Source organism: Saccopteryx leptura, chromosome 6 (genome assembly GCF_036850995.1).
Source record: "Saccopteryx leptura isolate mSacLep1 chromosome 6, mSacLep1_pri_phased_curated, whole genome shotgun sequence".
Lineage (NCBI taxonomy): Eukaryota > Metazoa > Chordata > Mammalia > Chiroptera > Emballonuridae > Saccopteryx > Saccopteryx leptura.
Genome location: NC_089508.1, coordinates 76,707,465 through 76,725,168, shown reverse-complemented (window position 1 = coordinate 76,725,168; position 17,704 = coordinate 76,707,465). Strand labels below are relative to the sequence as shown.

The following is a 17,704-nucleotide window of genomic DNA, read 5'->3' as shown; positions in this document are numbered from 1 at the left end:
TACAAGTATCAACAACTACGCACTAGTATTGACACCTGGTCTTAAGAGGAGCAACAGGATTCAGTTCCACTTCTGCATCTGGACAAAGGATGCTGCATGAGCCCTCAGCCAACCCACATCTGCCAAGGATCAGGCATAGGTAGCAGGAGACTCCAGACGGCATGACTGTTACCTCCCAGCACTGACTAGAGAAAACAAATAGGTTAATGTAGAATTCTACAGGCTGCTTTAGGAAGAAGGATCTACGTTTTCTTGCCCTGTCAAGCAGCAGACTGTTCAGCCAGGGTACTGGATTAATAGCAAGTACTTCTACCCTACCTGCTGACCCCGCCTTATAAGACAGCTCTATATCATGGCTTAGCACTCAGATCCTACGGCCTTACAAGTTAAAGAATAAAATCCTTTCAAATTTTTTTTCTTTCTTCCTTTTATCCTTTCTTTCTGCTCATCACCACTCAGTATCTCCTGAGAATAAATTCATGAAATCAGACATCACAGCCTTATCTTCCTAAAACAAAAATCAATCTTATGAGGAAGGTCCAACTTCTCAGATTTAAAAGAAACCACTTGCATAAAAAATATTTCAGAAATTCAGCTTTAAATGGCATTACATTTTAGTCACTCACCAATAGGAGTACTGTGTCTCCTGGGCTCCAATTTTAGGTGCCCAGTAAGAGGTGGAGTTGCGCCAGTCAATGGTGGGATAATATCACCTTCTTTAGGTAAACTGAAATGAAATGGAGTTTCTAGAGAAAAAAAAGAAAAACAAAAAGGAAACCAAAACAGAAGTATAAAAAAAGCAAAAGTAAAAACAACTACAAAAAATATTTATTATTTTCCAAAATTCTGCCTCATTTCCAACCCTCCCTCTCCCGGCCTCCCAACCAATTTTCTACTGTTCTCTGTTTTCTTTACAGCCATCAGCAACAGGACTGACAAAAACAGACAACCAAAGGACCGGCAAACAGAGGAAGCCAGTCTGGAGGCCCTGAGGAACATGGGGTCAAAAGGAACATAGAAACACATCTGAGTTCCAAGACAGTACATTTGGGAATATTCAGTGATGCAAATTTGGATAGCTTCAAGGTCTAGACATTTTAATATTGTGCAATGTTAATTCAAGGAATTTATTTATAAACTTCAGCAATCTGTTGAGTCCTCCATACTGAAGTCTGAGAGTAATATCTGCAATTCACAATCTACTCAAAGAGGTGACAAAGAATCTCATAGGCCAAAGTGTACTGTTCACAAAAATTAGGGACTATTTATTGCTTCATATCATATTCATTTTTAAATATCCCCTAATTTTTGTGAGCAGTATACTTCAACATACTCACTGGTTCTAACATATAAATCTATGTTTCTTCTTCTTTTCTTTTTCCAGATTTTATTTACTGATTTTTAGAGAGAGAGAGAGAGAGAGAGAGAGAGAGAGAGAGAGAGAAAGAGGTAGGAGAAGCAAGAAGTATAAACTCAAATAGTAGTTGCTTTTTGAATATGCCTTGACCTGGCAAGCCCAGGCCTGGCAAACCAGCAACTTCAGTGTTTCAGGTCGACGCTTTATCCACTGAGCTACCACAGGTCAGGCCAAAATCTATGTTTAATGGTTCACCAGTAGTGACCAGCATTCACTCTAGACTACAGCAGTAATATATATTTTTTATTTATTTTATTTTTTTTTGTGTAGCAGAGACAGAGAGAGTCCGATAGAGGGATAGATAGGAACAGACAGGAACGGAGAGAGATGAGAAGAATCAATCATCAGTTTTTCATTGCAATACCTCAGTTGTTCATTGACTGCTTTCTCATATGTGCCTTGACCGTGGGGCAACAGCAGACCGAGTAACCCCTTGCTCAAGCCAGCAACCTTGGGCCCAAACTTGTGAGCTTTGCTCAAACCAGATGAGCACTCAAGCTGGCGACCTCAGGGTCTCAAACCTGGGTCCTCCACATCCCAGTCCGATGCTCTATCTACTGCGCTACCACCAGGTCAGGCTATATTTTTTTTTATTTATTCATTTTAGAGCAGGGGTCGGGAACCTATGGCTAGCGAGCCAGATGTGGCTCTTTTGATAGCAGCATCTGGCTCGCAGACAAATCTTTAATAAAAAAATAATGTTAAAAATATAAAACATTCTCATGTATTACAATCCATTCATTTCCTACCGCTCAGTTTCATGGTTGCAGGTGGCTGGAGCCAATCACAGCTGTCCTCCAGGACAACACCAAATTTTTATTAGATAATGTGTAACATACATGAGTCATTGTATGGCTCTCACAGAATTACATTTTAAAATATGTGGCGTTCATGGCTCTCTCAGCCAAAAAGTTTCCCGACCCTTGTTTTAGAGGGAGAGAGAGAGAGACGCAGCGGAGGAGCAGGAAGATCAACTCCCATATGTGCCTTAACCAGGCAAGCCCAGGGTTTCAAACTGGCAACCTCAGTGTTTCAAGTTGATGTTTTATCCACTGTGCCACCACAGGTCAGGCTAGAGTGGTAATATTCATGTCTAAGTCTCTGTACAATAGTAAGTCTCACATATATGAGCATTCCAGTATACACATATTTGGTTATTAGAAAATTAATATAAACATAAAACATTTGTCAAGATACAAAACACTTTGACAAGAGGAAAATTCTGAGATATCCTAAATTAAATTACAAAAGGGTGCAGGGTGGAAGAAGAGGTGTGAGATTTATAATAAGTTAACAGACTCTCAGATCAAAATCAACAGAAGATTGCTCATATTCCAGAATGTATGTTAAAACTTGAAATGAATTTTCAAGCGGCTTTTTTTTAAATAAAATTTTTTTTTAATTTATTCATTTTTAGAGAGGACAGAGAGAGAGAGAAGTGGGGGAGGAGCAGGAAGCATCAACTCCCATATGTGCCTTGACCAGGCAAGCCCAGGGTTTTGAACCGGCGACCTCAGCGTTCTAGGTCAACACATTATCCACTGGTCAGGCCCGTCCCAGGCGGGCTTCTAAAAAAAAATTTGATCACTAGATGTCACTACATCCTGCTTATGATTATGTTGCCCATAACCAATCCAGAAGCAGTAATATTTCTTCCTATGAACTGTGCCTCTATCCTAGAACTGCTCCCCTGACCCCCACCTCCCTTCACCTTTTTCTGTCCTTATCTACAGCCAATGTAAATTCTTTCAAAGCAATTTACATCTTTCCTCCCCAAATCCATTGTATAAAAGAGCCCCCTGTGATATATTCTCATCTTCTTCATCTAGCCCTACTACAGGTAGTTTAAATTGTATATCCCAGGACCTGGTCCTTTTTCTGGCTAGCATATGGCCCAATAAACTCTTTCCTTCAGAAAAGCTTTCAGCTACAAAGGTTTTTGCTTAACATTACTTTTTAACAAAGTCACAGTTCTAAATTTTTGCTAAGCAAAATGCCCAAATCACATATTCTGATTCCCTAATTGTTTACCTCTTTTAATAAAATGACTAAATTTGGGAGAAAAACAAAATTATGACAGATTGCTCCTCTTAAACCTAACCCATGAAAATTTGCACTTATCTTCCTGGGATGATTCAAAATAACCATAATCTGTCATACCCAGTCACTATTTGTGAAAAGAGTTTGCCTAATGTGTTTTCTAACACCACCAAGTAATTCTCCAATTCTCAGGACACTGACTGGGTGTCTACAAATTTAACTCAATTCTGATACTCTCCCTGGAGATAGCATCAGATCTCACAAGTTAAAGGCTCAGTCCCACAAGACTGCCCCCTCTTTAGATGCCAATCACAAATATACATTGTTACCCACTGGCTATACATTATATATTCCCATAACCTCATTAGGTTCAATTAATTTGCTAGTGTCACTCAGGGTACCCAGAGAAAAATTTACCAGTTTATTGTAACGATACAAGTTAACAGCCAGATAAAACAGTACACAGGATAAGTTCCAAAGCGTTCTGATGGAAGGAGATTCTGTCCCTGTGGAACTGGGATGAGACACCATATGGAATCATTTACCAACTAGGAAGCTTATCAAATCTTGTTCAAGAGTTATGACTGATCAGGTGGTGGCGCAGTGAATAGAGTGTCAACCTGAGATGCTGAGGATCCAGGTTCAAAATCCCGAGGTTACCAGCTTGAGCACGGGCTCATCCAGCTTGAGCCTGGGATCATAGACATGACCCCATGGTTGCTGGCTTGAGCAAGGGGTCACTAGAGCTCCCCCGCCCTCCGTCAAGGCAAATATGAGAAAGCAATCAATGAACAACTAAAGTGATGTAACTAACTACAATCTGATGCTTCTCATCTCTCTCCCTTCCTGTCTGGCTGTCTCTCTCTTGCTAAAAAAATATATATATATAAGATTTTTATACAGCTTTAATCTCCCGCCCATCCCCTCCCAGGAGTGAAGAGGTAGGGTTGAAAGTTCCATGCCTCTAATCAGTTGGTCTTTCAGGTGAACAGCCCCATCCTAAGACTATGTAGGGACAGTACCCTAAATCATTCATTAGCAGAAACCCAGTTGTAAACAAAAGGGCTTTTCTCAATAAAAGATTCCTTTCACTTCAAAATTACAAGGGTTTTAGGAGCTCCTTGCAGTAACCCAAAGAAAACCAAATGCATTTCTTATTATACCACATTTTCTCTTTCATATTTTCCCACTCCACTCCTACCCTTTATTATCTTTATATCAAGTACTTTGATACAGTTTTTCCTCCAAAACAATAAAACAAAAACATCTCTTACCATTACATGTAAGAGAAAATGAATTAGTAACCTGAGGGATGAAAAAAGAAAATAAAACAGACTTTAGAAATAACAGATTAAAAGTATATATGCTCAGCTAAAGGAACTGCAAAGAGTGTGAGCAAAGAATTGTAACATCACATCTAAATTGCTAAATTTCCCCATAGTTTTAGATAAAATAGAAAGGATAAACACTCATTCTCTGGCAGCTCCTTAAAAAGCAAGTCCTTCAGGTTAATAAAGAAGAATTTAGAAGAGCTATAGGAACTAAAAAACAAAAACCCCAAAACCATCTTACAAATCATTATACATTCCAAAGATATCTTTTAAAGAATTTTTCATTTCTAGGTCACCTGCACTGCACTGCTCTCTTGAAAGGAACTATCCCTCATATTATGATTGACCAAACAGACTTATGAAAATTTGTAGTACAGTATATTCTTCTATGTGACAAACCATAATATGCAAATTAACATGCAAGCATTAAAACCTGCTTAAAATTGGTCTGGCCTGTAGTGACACAGTGGATAAAGATCATCAACCTGGAATGCTGAGGTCGCCAGTTTGAAACCCTGGGCTTATCCAATCAAGGCACATACAACAAGCAAGCAATGAACAATTAAAGTGAAGTAACTATAAACTGATATTTCTTGCTCCTCCTCCCCTCTCTGTAAAATCAATAAATAAAATCTTTAAAAAAATGTCTAAAATAATTTCCGTTTCCTTTGCACAGTAATAGATAAAACTTATGAAAAGTAATTTTAACGCCACTGATCCAACTACATTACTACAACCTAATGGAAAATTGACTCTTACAGGCAGCACTACTTTTATCCATTCCTCAATGCCTCATTCCTGGATTATTACAGCAGCCTATCAATTACTTTCTTTGTCTTGAGTCTTCCCTTTCCCTCAACCCCCAATTATTTCTGCATATTGCAACCAAGCAATCTTCCGATAGAACAGTGTTTATCAACTGCCAGTCTGCAGACTGGTGCCAAGCCACCAGAAATTTCATGCTGGTCCGTAAAAAAGTTAACCACCCTGATGTTAACTCTCTTGTGGACCAGCAGTTGAAAACCACTGGTACAGAACATGACTTTGAACACAATAGTTCCTGGTCAAAACAGTAAGGCTTCTAATAGAAGATAAATTCCTAACTCTTCAGCGAGCATTCAATTAACTGGTATCTGCTTATATTTCTAGTCTATCTTTAATTATTCATGTTCATAAAGCCTCGATTCAACATCCTCCAAATGCTTTCCCATTTCTCTTCTTTTGTCCACTCATCTAAAAGACACCACTAATATAATCAACTTGTCACCAAATCCTGCAAAATAATATTTTATCCTCTTAAATTTAGGAATGTTCAACATATCATTTTTCTAAAACTTAGCACGCTTGTATTATTATCAAGGCCCTTCTAGATTTCCCAGGTTATCATGGTTTATCTTAATGTATGACAATATACCAACCCATTAAGAAAGATATGAGTGAAAAAGGAAGCAATATCAATTGTCAAATCATGTGAGTGGTTTATTACTCAAGTCCTTATTACTAAAAGCTTGAGATTAGGTAGTCCAAATCAAATTTTAAAACCTTCAATGTCAGTAAGGCCTCTCTTACTTCTAACTTTCCATTACAATACAAAGCCCATCTTGTTTTGTTCTCAAGAGAAGACCTGGCCACTTCTTACAATTGATTTAAAGGCACCTAATTAAATATATAAGAATTTCTATATTGGGTAATGCCACGCATAAAGTCTACTCTGAGAGTCTGCCTCTGACATTAACAGCCAATTAGGATGATATGCCATCAAGTAAGGCAACAAATGTTAGAGCTAGAGCACAAGACATATCTAACCTCACTGATTATTATTACCTACTATATACTACTATTTGTGGATTTAATTTAAGACTTATTAAACTTCTTAGGATTTTTCACATCATCAAACCATCATAAATTTATTCTATATTGAATAAGGTTGGGCTTCAAAGTACCATCTACCTAAATTTGCTTTGTTCAAATATCAGTAGTAGATTTTCAGAGATATGTCTGAAGAGGTTTCCAAACTATTAACAGTGACAAGGTATCTATAAATGGGGGCATTTAGAGTGATTCCCTCCTTTCTTCCCCCTACTCCCTCTGGCCATCCCTCCCTCTCCAACCACTCCCTCTCTTCTTTTCCTGTTTTACTTGAACAGTTTTTACAATTTACCATGTTTCTCTTCTTTTTATTCAGTAAAACTTTTAAGAAAATAACAATAACAATAGACTGACCAGGTGGTGGTGCAGTGGATAGAGCGTTGGACTGGGATGCGGAAGGACCCAGGTTCAAGACCTCTAGGTCGCCAGCTTGAGCGCGGGCTCATCTGGTTTGAGCAAAAGCTCACCAGCTTGGACCCAAGGTCGCTGGCTCCAGGAAGGGGTTACTCGGTCTGCTGAAGGCCCGCGGTCAAGGCACATATGAGAAAGCAATCAATGAACAACTAAGGTGTCGCAAGGCGCAACGAAATACTAATGATTGGTGCTTCTCATCTCTCCGTTCCTGTCTGTCTGTCCCTGTCTGTCCCTCTCTCTGACTCTCTCTCTGTCTCTGTAAAAAAAAAAAAAAAAACAACCCTGAGGTAGACAGCTTGAGTGTGGGATCTTAGACATGACTCCACGGTGGCTGGCTTGAGCCCAAAGGTCACTGGCTTGAGCAAGGGGTCACTGGCTCAGCTGTAGCCCCCAGTAAGGGCACATATGAGAAATCAATCAATGAACAACTAAAGTGCCATAACTATGAGTCGATGTTTCTCATTTCTCTCCCTTCCTGTCTGTCCCTGTCTGCCTAACTGTCTGTCTGTCTCTCTCTCTCTCTAAAAAAATAAAATAAATAAATAATAACAGCCTGACCAATGGTGGTGCAGTGGATAGAGCATCAACCTGGAATGCTGAAGTTCCAGGTTCGAACCCCAAGGTTACCAGCTTGAGCACAGGGTCACCAGCTTGCACATGGGATTACTGAAATGATCCCATGGTCACTGGCTTCAGCCCGAAGGTCTCTGGCTTGAAGCCCAAGGTCACCAGCTTGAGTAAGAGATCACTGGCTCAGCTTGAACCCCTCCACCCCCATCAAGGCATGTATGAGAAGCAGTCAATGAACAACTAAAGTGACACAACTACAAGTTGATGCTTCTCATCTCTCTCCCATCCTGTCTATCCCTGTCTGCCCCTCCCTCCCTCTCTCTCTCTAACTAATAACACAAAAAACAATACCCTTCTAACTTAACATAAAAAGTCTAAAGAACACACCTGGGAGACTCAACCAATTTGAACCTTTCATTCTGTCTATCCAGAACCATTCACTTCTTAGGTTACTCTCATTTAAATTGGTCTCTCTTGAGATTTAGCAAATAGACAACTATATTTTAAGAATAAAACAATAAGCCTGACCTGTGGTGGCGCAGTGGATAAAGTGTCGACCTGGAAATGCTGAGGTCACCGGTTCGAAACCCTGGGCTTGCCTGGTCAAGGCACATATGGGAGTTGATGCTTCCAGCTCCTCCCCCTTCTCTCTCTCTGTCTCTCCTCTCTCTCTTTCTCTCTCTCTGTCTCTCCCTCTCCTCTCTAAAATGAATAAATAAAAAAAAGATTTTAAAAAATGTGTTTTTTTTAAAAAAAAAAAGAATAAAACAATATTTTTTGTTCTAGTAATATTCTTCTGAATGATTTATTTTAATCCTCTAACAGTCTAACCAGTGTCTTCACTGCTTTTAGTTGTTTTTTCAAGAACTAAACTCTTGAAGTAAACAGAATATAACTTATTAGTATTTTCAATAATCTATACTAAATATTAGTAAAATTAAGTTTTACAATGGCAATGCCTACTATAAAAAAGAGCTGGCTCTGCCTATTAATACTGTAAACAAGAATTCATGAAGAATACCATTCCTGCCTTGGCCAGATAGTGCAGCTGATAGTGTCAGCTTCAGCATAAAAGTTGCTGGTTCAATTCCTAGTCAGGGCACATACAGGAACAGACTGATGTTCTTCTCCCTCTCTCTCTCTTTTCCCTTCCTCTCTCTCTAAAATCAATAAACAAAAATATTTTTTAATTAAATAAAAAAGAATAGTATTAACACAATAGGACTCATAGCCCAATGTTTTAGAAGCTTCTTTTGCATACAATTGCTAAGATAATTTAAAAGTTCTCCTAAGTAACCAAACTGAAACAATCTACAGGCCCTGATACTTCCTTAGCCTAGTTAGGTCAGTAACAGTATTTAGATGTAATGAAATTACAAAAATATTCAATAATACAAAGTATTAAGTCATTCAAGTAGTTCTTGACCATAACTTATCAGAATTAGAGAAACTATATTATACAGTTTCACAGAAGAAAAAAGCATAGCACTGAGAATCAGGTGATTTAGGTTCCTGTCCCATTTCAATCATTTATTAGCCACATAACTTTAGGAAAAAGAGACTGAACCCAATAATAACCCCTAACCTCCTTTTCAGCTCTTACATTTCTTGTTTTGAAGAGAGAAAAATATCCTGAATATAAAACCTAATAAGCCTGACCTGTAATGGGGTAGTGGATAAAGCATCAACCTGGAATGCTGAGGTTGCTGGTTCAAAAGCCCAGGCTGGCCCCATCAGGGCACGTATGAGAAGTAACTACTATGAGAATTGATGCTCCTCCTCCCCACCTTTCCTCTAGATCAGCGGTTCTCAACCTGTGGGTCGCGACCCCGGGCCGGGGTCGAACGACCAAAACACAGGGGTCGCCTAAAGCCATCGGAAATACATATTTAATTTAAAAATATATTGTATAATAAATATGTATTTTCCGATGGCTTTAGACTATATTGTATAATAAATATGTACCCATCGGGGTTGTGACCCATAGGTTGAGAACCGCTGCTCTAGATCAGTGGTAGTCAACCTGGTCCCTACCGCCCACTAGTGGGCGTTCCAGCTTTCATGGTGAGCGGTAGTGGAGCAACTAAAGTATAAATAAAAAGATAGATTTAACTATAGTAAGTTGTTTTATAAAGATTTATTCTGCCAAACTTAGTGAAAATCTGACATAAAGTACTTGGTAAGTAATTATTATTATATGCTTTAACTTGCTATAACTCTGCTTTATAAATTTTATAAAGTAAAGTTACTTCCCTACTTTATAAATCACCATTACTGTGGAACCGGTGGGCTGTTAGAAAACTTTACTACTAACAGAGATACAAAAGTGGGCGGTAGGTATAAAAAGCTGACTATCCCTGCTCTAGATGAATAAAATCTTTTTTTAAAAAAAACAAAACTAATAAATAACAGTAATTTTGAGAGTAAAGAAAAAAAGTACGCCTGACCAGGTGGAGCAGTGGATAGAGCGTCGGACTGGGATGCGGAAGGACCCAGGTTCGAGACCCCGAGGTCGCCAGCTTGAGCGCGGGCTCATCGGGCTTGAGCAAAGAGCTCACCAGCTTGGACCCAAAGTGGCTGGCTCCAGCAGGGGGTTACTCAGTCTGCTGAAGGCCCACGGTCAAGGCACATGTGAGAAAGCAATCAATGAACAACTAAGAAGTCGCAACGCGCAAGGAGAAACTGATGATTGATGCTTCTCATCTCTCCGTTCCTGTCTGTCTGTCCCTGTCTATCTCTGCCTCTGTTAAAAAAATAAAAAAATAAAAAATAAAAAACTGCTAAAAATCAAGACAAAAATGATTTGCAGGAAATAAAGATATACAAAAAAAAAAAAAAGTACTACTAATAAGCACACCTAGACAAGAGGCATAAACTAGGACTGTTTCAGGAACACCAAAAGGTGTAAAATCATCCAACTAATAGCTATGATATCCAAATTCTTTCTCATTACCATAACCCTAGAAGCTTGTTTTTTAAGTTTGTGTTTTGTTTTTAAATTTTGGTTTTGAAGTTTGTTTTTGTTTTTTTAACTATACTAACTGGGCATTTAGAAAGTTTGAATTCTTTTCAGCTAATGTTATACATAATATACTTCAGAAAGTATATTCTCATTCTGGGCATCATAAAATAATAAAGGGTACAAACTAGTATCTTTTCCAGTTTAAGGTTTAAGATGTATATATGTTAATGTTGAACTAAATTTAGAAGCTTTACTTAATGCCCATAGAGGAAACAACCAATAACAGCATACTCTTTAACCGAGTTCTGAATATGATTTTACTGTGTAATCAAAGATCCTTGTATGTCAAGGCAACTGTCAAACTATAAAAATTTGAAGAAAAATTGGGACATTAGTAGAAAACACTAGATTGGTATAACTGCTACATATTTGTAAACTTCATGTTGATTATTCCTAAATTATAAAGCTGACAAATATCAAATGATTTGATTCCATAAATAATTACAACTACAAAAGAATACAACCCAAATTTTTTAAGTTCCTAATTATTATTAACTGTTCATAAACATAAATCCTAGTTCATTTTCAGCTCTGATATAAGCATGTAGTTCTCTCTCCTACCTTCCACTCCAAAGTATAACTTGGTTGGAGACACAGAACAATTTATATCACACTCACCACTAGAGCTTTCACAGAAGTTTTGTGAGGTGTGGGCAGACGTCTTCTCCACCTGCTGAGCCTTTACACCTGAACCCAGCTGCTTTGTAGTAGCCATTTTTGAGTCTTCTGTTAATGAGTTATCTGATTTCTCTTGAGGCTGGGTCTGTTGTATCTGCTGGTCAGGTTCTGGAGCATCATCTGCTCTCACTGAAGTCACAGAGGGCTGTGGAGGGTCAGCCTCTACAGGTTCCTTTAATGCAGCCACCGATTTCATATCTCCTTCATACTCAACACACTTTTCTTCCTGGGTATCAGCTCTATTCTCAGCACATGGTTCTATTTCTGGAGCATCAACCTCCCACAACTGGGAATCTGAGCATTTCTCCACTCCCTCTAAAGGTCCAGAAGAAACTTCAACTCTGGGAAGTGGTTCCTTCTCATCTACAATGACAACACTAGAGTCCTCTGAAGTAGCTTCTTCCCATGCTTCTTGTTCTTTATGTTCCAATTCTTGGTCTGGAGGTTTTGGAGGGGAATCAATACTTATCACACTGGTTTCAACTTTCATAGCTTCTTGACATTCTTGTTTTGGGATTTCCTTTGAAAGACACAACCCTTGGGACTGAGTTTCACTCAAAGAAAGGTGTAAGGGGACACTCTCCATATTTTCTTCTTTCAGCTCCTCTCCTTGACTTTCACAAGGAGTCTCAGGAATTTCTTCCACCTCAGATCCTGAAGACCCCTCCTCTGGATGGTGTTCTTTAATTTCCATAGCTTCCTCCTGATCTAACACACTAGAGAGTGCCTCAGATCGAGTAGCTGGAGATGGAACTGCCTGACTCCCTGAATCACAAGTAAGGTCAATACAAACGTCTTCTGCTACAGTTTCTTCTCTGCCTTTGCAACCAGTGGCTAAAATACTAATGTCGTCCCTGGTTTCTGTGACATCCCTCTTTGTTTCATCAGCATTCTGATTCACGTCTAATTGGCCCTCTTGTGCTGCATTCATCAGGATACAATCGTTTTCAGCAGGAACAAGTTGAGAATTGAGAACTGAAGATACAGGTTCAGTATCCTCAATCTGTGTGTTTTCTCCATCTTCATCAATCCTGTGAGAACTCAAGCTCTCCATTTTTGGGGACTGACTATACTCACTTGTAGAAAGCACTAACTTACAAGAATCCCCTGTCAAAGATAGCCCAAGATCCTCAGTGGAATTCTTTGGTTCAATCTCTGAAGTTTTAGAACACTCAACAGTCAAAGATGAACTATGCAAATCTCCACCTGTCTTCCCATTGTTTGCTTGTTCTTCCAAACTTGGAGATGGAATGAAAATGTCCTAAAGAAGAAGAGAAAGAGACAAATCTTCATGTGTTCTTAATCATATTTCTTTTAAATCTAATCCCTGAATTCATCTAAAATTTCTAAATCAATTACTCAAGAACTACAAAACTCTAGAACCACATTCTCAGAAATATAAAGCACATAATCACCAGTCTTTGCATCAACACAAGTCACTGTTTAATGCTTTTCTTTTGAATCACAAACACAGAATAAGCTTAAAGTGGTAACTTAAAGTTTTTTTGTTTGTTTGTTTGTTTTTGTTTGTTTGTTTTGTTGTTGTTTTTTACAGAGGCAGAGATAGACAGGGACAGACAGACAGGAACGGAGAGAGATGAGAAGCATCAATCATCAGTTTTTCGTTGCACGTTGCGACTTCTTAGTTGTTCATTGATTGCTTTCTCACATGCGCCTTGACCGCGGGCCCTCAGCAGACCGAGCAGACTGGAGCCAGCGACCTTGGGTCCAAGCTGGTGAGCTCTTTGCTCAAGCCAGATGAGCCCGCGCTCAAGATGGCGACCTCGGGGTCTCGAACCTGGGTCCTTCCGCATCCCAGTCTGACGCTCTATCCACTGCGCCACCACCTGGTCAGGCTGTTGTGTTTTTTTTTATTGCAGAGAAAAAATACTTTTTCTTTATTTACTTCTTTAAAATAAATGTATAAAAATCTGTGAATAAATATACTTTGTGGAGATAAGTGACTTATAAAGATAGGAAAAAGGGCTTTTTTTTTTTGTATTTTTCTGAAGTTGGAAACGGGGAGGCTGTCAGACAGACTCCTGCATGCACCCGACCAGGATCCATCTGGCATGCCCACCAGGGGGCAATGCTCTGCCCATCTGGGGTGTTGCTCTGTTGCAACCAGAGCCATTATAGCACCTGAGGCAGAGGCCATGGAGCCATCCTCAGCGCCCAGGCCAACTTTGTACCAATGGAGCCTTGGCTGCAGGAGAGGAAGAGAGAGAAAGAGAGGAAGGAGAGGGGGAGGGGTGGAGAAGCAGATGGGCGCTTCTCCTGTGTGCCCTGGCCGGGAATCGAACCCAGGACTCCTGCACGCCAGGCCGACGCTCTACCACTGGTAACTTAAAGTTTTAATTAAGGGTAGGAAGACACTTAAATATAACTTACATCACCAAGCTGCTAAAATCATGTTATATATGTGTTAGAACCACAATCACAGAGGAATCATTTGAATATATGCCTACAAAGCCCACTTCAGTTCTCACAAAGTGGGAATATATACTTACTTTACTTCCCACTATTTTAAAATAAGCTAGCATTCATAAAGCAGATGTTAAAATACAAAACTTGTATTATTGTTAGTCAACACATACTACTACATACCAACAATGATGGCTGAAGTTAAAAAGACAGCACCCTTTTGGTAAAGATGTGGAACAACTGCATCTCATATATTGCTCATGGGAATGCAAAAGGAACAGACATTTTACAAAACAGTATGGCAATATCTTATAAAGTTATACATACATTACCATGTGACCCAAAAATTCTACTTGTGGGTATTTACCCAAGAGAAATAAAATCATATGTCCACAAAAAGATATATATGCAGATGTTCAAAGCAGTATTATTCATAACAGCCCCAAAACTGGAAGCAACCCTAATGTTTGTCAACTAGTAAATATGTAGATGTCCATAATTTGAAATACTACTAACAGTAAAAAGGAATAAAACTTAATACATGCAATAATACAAATCTCAAAGATATGCTAAGCTAGCCCTGGACAAATGGCTCAGTTGGTTAGGGCACTGTTCTAATATTCCAAAGTTGCAGATTCAATCCCCAGTCAAGGCACATACAGGAATCAACCAATAAATGCATATATCAGTGTTTCTTTCTCTCTCTCTCTAAAATCAATAAATAAATTTGTAAAAAATATGCTAAGCTAGGCACCGGCTGGTTGGCTCAGTGGTAGAGTGTCGTCCCGGCATGTGGATGTCCCGGGTTCAATTCCTGACCAGGGCACACAGGAGAAGTGCCCATCTGCTTCTCCACCCTTCCCCCTCTCCTTTCTCTCTATCTCTCTCCTCCTCTCCCGAAGCCAAGGCTCATTAAAGCAAAGTTGCCCCAGGCGTTGAGGATGGCTCCATGGCCTCTGCCTCAAGCGCTAGAATGGCTCTGGTTGTTACAGAGCAACTACCCAGATGGGCAGAGCATCGCCCCCTAGTGGGCATGCCAGGTGGATCCCGGTCAGGCACATGCGGGAGTCTGTCTCCCTACTTCTCACTTCAGAAACACACACACAAATATATATATATATATGCTAAGCTATAGAACTCAAGGGGATCGCCTGACCAGCTGGTGACACAGTGGACAAAGCATTGGGACTGGGACACAGAGGACCCAGATTCAAAACCCCAAGGTCACTGGATTGAGCGAGGGCTCATCCTGCTTGAGCACAGGCTCACCAGCTTTAGCACAGTGCCACTGGCTTGAGAGCATTGGATCACAGACATGACCCCTTGGTCACTGGCTTGAGCCAAAAGGTCACTAGCTTGAAGCTCAAGGTTGCTGGCTTGAGCCTAAGGTCACTGGCTTGAGCAAGGGGTCACGTGCTCTGCTGGAGCACCCCCACCCCCTGTCAAGGCACATATGAGAAAGCAATCAATGAACAACTAAGATGATGCAACGAAGAAATGATGCTTCTCATCTCTCTCACTTCCTGTGTCTGTCCTTCTGATTCTGTCATACATACACACACACAAAAAAAGAAAAAAAAATGGAACTATATCATACTAAAAAGTGTTTGCAAGGTAAGGGAATCCATCAACAAAACAAAAAGGCAACCTACTAAATGGGAGAAGATACTTGTCAAAGATACATCTGATGATGAGTTAATATCCAAAACACGTAAGTCATACAATTCAATACTAAAAAAAAAACACCTGATTAAAAAATGGGCAGAGGGCCTGAGTACACATTTCTACAAATAGGATATATGAAAAGATGCTCAATATCACTAATCATCAGGGAAATGAAAATTGAAATCAGTAGGCTATCATCAAGAAATGAACAAACAAGTGCTGGTAAGGATGTGGAGAAAAGGGAACCCTTATGTACTGTTGGTGGCGTTGTAAATTGGTGCAGCTACTATGGAAAACAGTATTGAGATTCCTTGAAATTTTTAATTATATTTTAAATTTTATTTTTAAAATTACATTTAAAGGAGTGACATTGATCAATAAAGATACTGTACATAGGTTTCAGGTAAACATTTCTATAGCATTTGAAATGTTATGTTGTGTATCCAGCACCCAAAAAATGATCCAGTAATTCCATTTCTGGATATTTATCCAATGAAATCCAAAACACCAATTCAAAGCAATATATGAACCCCTATGTTCACTGAAGCATTATTTACAATAGCCAAGATATGGAAGTATCCAGGGTCCATCAATAAACAAATGGATGAAGAAGTTGTGGTACATATATACAACGGAATATTACTCAGCCATAAAAAAATGAAATTTTGCCATTTGTGACAATATGGATGGACCTAGAGGATATTATGCTACATGAAGTAAGTTAGAGAAAGACAAATATCATATTATTTTACCAATATTCAGAATCTGAAGAACAAAATAAACAAACAAGGCAGAACATTCACAGACACAGAGAACAAATTGATGGTCACCAGATGAAAGGGGGATTGGAAGGATGAGTGAAAAAGGTGAAGGAATTAAAAAGTGAAAACCAGTGGAGATCAAAATAGTCATGAGAATGTAAAGTATAGCACAGGGAATACAGTCAATAATATTATAACTATGTCAGATGGGTATTAGACTTAGGTGATCACTTCACAAGTTATATAAATGTCTAATCACTATGTTGTTCATCTGAAACTAATAAAATTTTCTATGTCAACTAATAGAAAAAAATTCTAATTAAAATTTAAATAAAAGTAAAATAAATATTATTAGGAAAAAATAGTTTTATCCCAATTTTCTCTTGATTAGTCATTATCTCATTATAAATATTTAGATCTTACAACATCAAAATTACATAAATTTGGACTCCAGTAACCAAGGCACAGGAGAAATAACAGATGTGCAAAGGTTAATTAAGAATAATACAGCCTAGCCTGACCACGTGGTAGTGCAGTGAATAGAGTATTGATCTGGGATGCTAAGGACCCAGGTTCAAAACTCTGAGGTCACAAGCTTGAGTACAGACTCATCCAGCTTGAGCATGGGCTCACGAGCTTAATTAAGCGCAGGGACATGGGCTTGAGCATGGGATCATAGATACGACCCCATGGTTGCTGGCTTGAGCCCAAAAATTGCTGGCTTGAAGCCTAAGACCGCTGGCTTGAGCTCAAGGACACTAGCTTGAGTAAGGGGTCACTGGCTCGGCTTGAGCACCCCAGTCAAGGCATGCATGAGAAGCAATCAATGAACAACTAACATACCACAACTACAAGTAGATGCTTCTCATCTCTCTCCCCCTTCTTGTCTGTCTCTGTCTCTGTCTGTGTCTCTCTCTCTCTCTCTCTTGCTAAAAAAAAAAAAGGAATAATACAGCCCTGGCTGGTGGTACAGTGGAAAGAGCATCATCCTGGAGTGCCAAGGTTGCCAGTACAATCCTGGGGTCACCAGCTCAATCCTGAGGGCGCCAGTTTGAGCCCCAGTCAGGATACATTTGAGAAGCAATCAAGGGGTGCACAATTAAGTGAAACAATGAGTTAATGCTTCTCTCTCTCTCTCTCTCTCTCTCCTGCTCTCCATCTCTCACTCTCTCTCTCCCACCCCTTCCTCTCTTAAAAATCAATGAAAAAAAAAAGAATAGTATGTAAGGAGTTTGATATATAATGAACATCTTTTCCAAAACCCTGCTAAGCAACTGTAAAGAAATATTTTTAAAGCATAATTTATTCAATAAAAAGAAAATACAAGAAAAGACAACAGCAACAAATTTTGGAAGAGTAGTCATCTATATTTAGCAGCAGGCTAGTGAAAGCTGAATTCCTAAACCAGCAGTGGAACAAGCCAAGAAGTAACCCAAATTATACCACAGAACCACTACGCCCCAAAAAACATTCAGGACTTGGCAACAGTGCAGGTAACTCTGCAAGTGGTGGT

At 39.3% G+C, this 17,704-nt stretch overlaps 1 protein-coding gene across 6 annotated transcripts in view; it reads right to left on the bottom strand.

Moving 5' to 3' along the window:
• Positions 1 to 17,704, bottom strand: part of TP53BP1 (tumor protein p53 binding protein 1) — a 139,001-nt gene that overhangs the window by 58,433 nt on the left and 62,864 nt on the right. For 3 of the 6 annotated variants that reach the window (XM_066343252.1, XM_066343253.1, XM_066343254.1), the window contains exons 14-16: positions 11,282 to 12,602; positions 8,170 to 8,343; positions 627 to 746 (exon numbers count right to left, since the gene is read on the bottom strand). In XM_066343252.1, coding sequence (XP_066199349.1) covers positions 627 to 746; positions 8,170 to 8,343; positions 11,282 to 12,602 — 1,615 coding nt within the window. The remainder of the gene's footprint in view (positions 1 to 626; positions 747 to 8,169; positions 8,344 to 11,281; positions 12,603 to 17,704) is intronic. The other 3 variants (XM_066343255.1, XM_066343256.1, XM_066343257.1) reach the window with 2 other exon arrangements.